Genomic DNA, 3,054 nt, shown 5'->3' with positions numbered 1-3,054 from the left:
CTAAAAAAAATTTTAAATGTAAATAAAGACAACAACATGAAAAAGTACTTTATTTAAAAAAAAAAAAAGAAAACAGCAAAAAGGTTTTTTTCAATTACTTTTTTTTCTAAAAATAAAAAGTCCATTGCTGTAATTCACTGGTTAAATCATACTGTCAAGTGATGTAGATCCACGTTAATCACAATGAAGTCCCAAATGCTTTTCATGACTCCTGAATGCTATTCGGGTCTGAGTGCCGAGTTGTTGACAGAACTGTGAAATTTTCAACAATAAGAACACTGAAAAAATATAATTGACAAGTATATTCATTACATATGTATTATATATAATATATGTATGCAACACCTATAGGTCAAAGAAAAGTGGTATGTTAGCAATAGTCTTTAAGCTGTAATACATCACTGGCAGGTAGGGGGCTGTGATTTAGTGGTTGGATCTCCGTATGTATGGAGCAATACAGGACAACATCTTTGTGAAAATATTTAAAAAATATTAAAGGAGAACTATGAGGTGAGTGCTTTTCACTCACCTCATAGTTCTAGCCGACCTGTGACAATGAGACTATCACAGGTCGGCTCAGAAGATCGGGAGGTGAGTTAACACATACCGGCATTTGCTCACCTCTCGATCCTGTCACAGCACTCTGCCATGACAGGGGAGGGGCTGGATTTTCCCCTCCCTGCTCCGATCCGCCAGCGCTGACTGGCGGAACGGATGGGGGAGGGGGCGGGTACAGCTAGCTCTGCCTCTAGATAGGCAGAGCCAGCTGTCACTCACGCAGCTGGGCGGATCCAGACATAATTGTCGGGATCCGCTTCAGCTGCGGTGTCTCAGTATACCACAAGCAGTAGCTTACGGTATACTGAGCTTAGGGTGACGGGAGGACGCTAGTTTGTGTCCTCCCGTTACCCTAAGGAGAACTATGGGGAAAAGCCTTAACCCCATAGTTCTCCTTTAAACATAAAAATCCACACACTGCTAAATTATATATAACAAACCTATAATAAACAGTGCCAGTAATTAACACTGAATTCTTTAATTTTAGGTTGTACAAGACTGGAAATTCGTAGCTCAGGTTCTCGATCGTATCTTCCTCTGGCTCTTTCTCACTGTCTCCATTAGTGGCTCAGTTCTGATCTTCACCCCTGCATTAAGGATGTGGTTAACCAGCACCTATGTCTAACTATCCAGCACACAATATTGGAGAGAAATATTATTTAGAATTTTCAGTCAGATCACCAACAACTTCTGCCACAATGTAGCACAATCACTTTGTAGCCATTTACACATAAGTATGTTACGTTTCAGCCAGTCCTCTGACATTTATTGTAGATCAGTTACGAAATAAATGTTATAATGCAATAGTTTGGTTTTGGAATATTTTGCTACTGCAAATGAAAGGAATTTGAGACTTGAGGTAAACCTAAAGTCTAGAAGTAAACAGTCCCATTGGTGACAAAAATGCACAAGGTTGTATAAAAAAAATAAAATTATATTGTAAACTTAAAAAACGTTTAAAATAAAGAGTTACACTTACCGGTAAAAGGTTTCCAGGACAGTCTTCCAAGAGAAAAGGCACCTCCTCCGGCAGGAACCTCCCCAGAAAACACTAACACAAAGTTCTTCTATACAAAGTCAGTAATAAACAGGAAACAAAGGACGTAAAAGGTAGCAAAGCATATGCAACAGAAAAGGAACTCTCCTCCCAAAAAGATATTACAGATGTAGTAGCCCCATGCATATGTAAGTCTAAACCAATTGATATAATACAAAAGCAAGGGACCTACACTTTAGAGAAAAAGTCAATGCCATATGGCAAAAGGCTTCTGTACAAGCTTCAATTATTTGACTAACTTTATAAAAGGTTATAAAAAGAAGTATATTGTCAATAAAATGACCAAACTATAGTGATACCTTAGGCAACTGAGGACATGTGCGTCTCATTGTTAAAAGGCAACGAAAAAAAAAGGAGCTATACTTCTGACTTTACTGAAACATACAGCCACCATCATACTCCATACCTTAGAGTTATATATGCAGTCTATGTTTAGTATAGGCCAGGGGTAGGCAACCTTGGCTCTCCAGCTGTGCTGAAACCACAAAATCGCATCATGCTTCTGCCTCTGGGAATCATGCCTGTGGCTTGCAATGCCTTATGGGATTTGTAGCTTCAGCACAGCTGGAGAGCCGAGGTTTCCTACCCCTGGTATAGGCAATAGGATAGCAGAATTCTTGCATCTTTGTTAAAGAAACTGTTTATGAAGTCAGAGGGTGCAAGCTAAAATTCTTCTGCCTCTGGATGTGCTATAAGTTTTGTGCTGTGGTAGAGATATAACCCTTATGAATCTCTAAGGACAAAGCAAAACGCACCACAAATTAAGGTTGGCCTGAGGACTTTAGGTTAACCAAGAGTAATCTAGTAGATGGCAGTTCCTCTTTAACACCATAAAGGAGGTCCATGCAAATTCACCTTTATCAATAAAATGTAGAGAAAAAGTCATTTAGCATCCCCACACATTTACATTGTAAGATTAGCAGGTACTTGAAGATCTTTAAAGCTTAGTATGAGCCTACGCTTGCAACATGCAGAGTAAACAACCAACTTTTACATGAAGCCTAACCCCCAAAGAGACTTTCAAACACAACAGTGCCTGCCAAGGGTAAAATACAACCAACTGTGCCAGGACACCTGAAGCTAAATCACCAAAGGGACTGACAAAGCACATGTTTACTTGCACTTTTCTGGAGCCACAGGTGCCTGTCCCTGCCAGAGATGCTGACTGTCCCCAAGTTAACCTTAGTACCCTCCCACTTCATGCTGTGCATTGATAGCCTCCAAACCAGGATATGTAGTAGATAGGAAGTGGTGTTCCCCCACCCAGACTTGGTGCTTGGCACTACTGGTCAAGTGAACTTAACTATGTGTGACCATGTATACAAATACAGCAGTATATCAATGTTATAGTTTAAGATGTTAATACAACAAGAAATAGCATATACAATAGACAGCACTGTTTAAATACTGTATGTGTTCTATGTAAATATATATATATA

The 3,054-nt window shown here is 39.5% G+C and overlaps 1 protein-coding gene across 3 annotated transcripts in view; it reads left to right on the top strand.

The window, feature by feature from the left end:
• Positions 1–1,329, top strand: part of CHRNB3 (cholinergic receptor nicotinic beta 3 subunit) — a 38,330-nt gene extending 37,001 nt beyond the window's left edge. For all 3 annotated transcript variants that reach the window (XM_018557910.1, XM_018557907.1, XM_018557909.1), the window contains one exon: positions 1,046–1,329. In XM_018557910.1, coding sequence (XP_018413412.1) covers positions 1,046–1,183 — 138 coding nt within the window. In that variant the 3' untranslated portion in view covers positions 1,184–1,329. The remainder of the gene's footprint in view (positions 1–1,045) is intronic.
• The last annotated feature ends 1,725 nt before the right edge of the window (positions 1,330–3,054 follow it).

The sequence above is a fragment of the Nanorana parkeri genome, unplaced genomic scaffold (genome assembly GCF_000935625.1).
Source record: "Nanorana parkeri isolate BGI_ZX_2015 unplaced genomic scaffold, ASM93562v1 scaffold310, whole genome shotgun sequence".
In the NCBI taxonomy this organism is placed as follows: Eukaryota; Metazoa; Chordata; class Amphibia; order Anura; family Dicroglossidae; genus Nanorana; species Nanorana parkeri.
The sequence above is the reverse complement of the archived record's forward strand: the minus strand, read 5'-3'. Positions and strand labels throughout refer to the sequence as shown.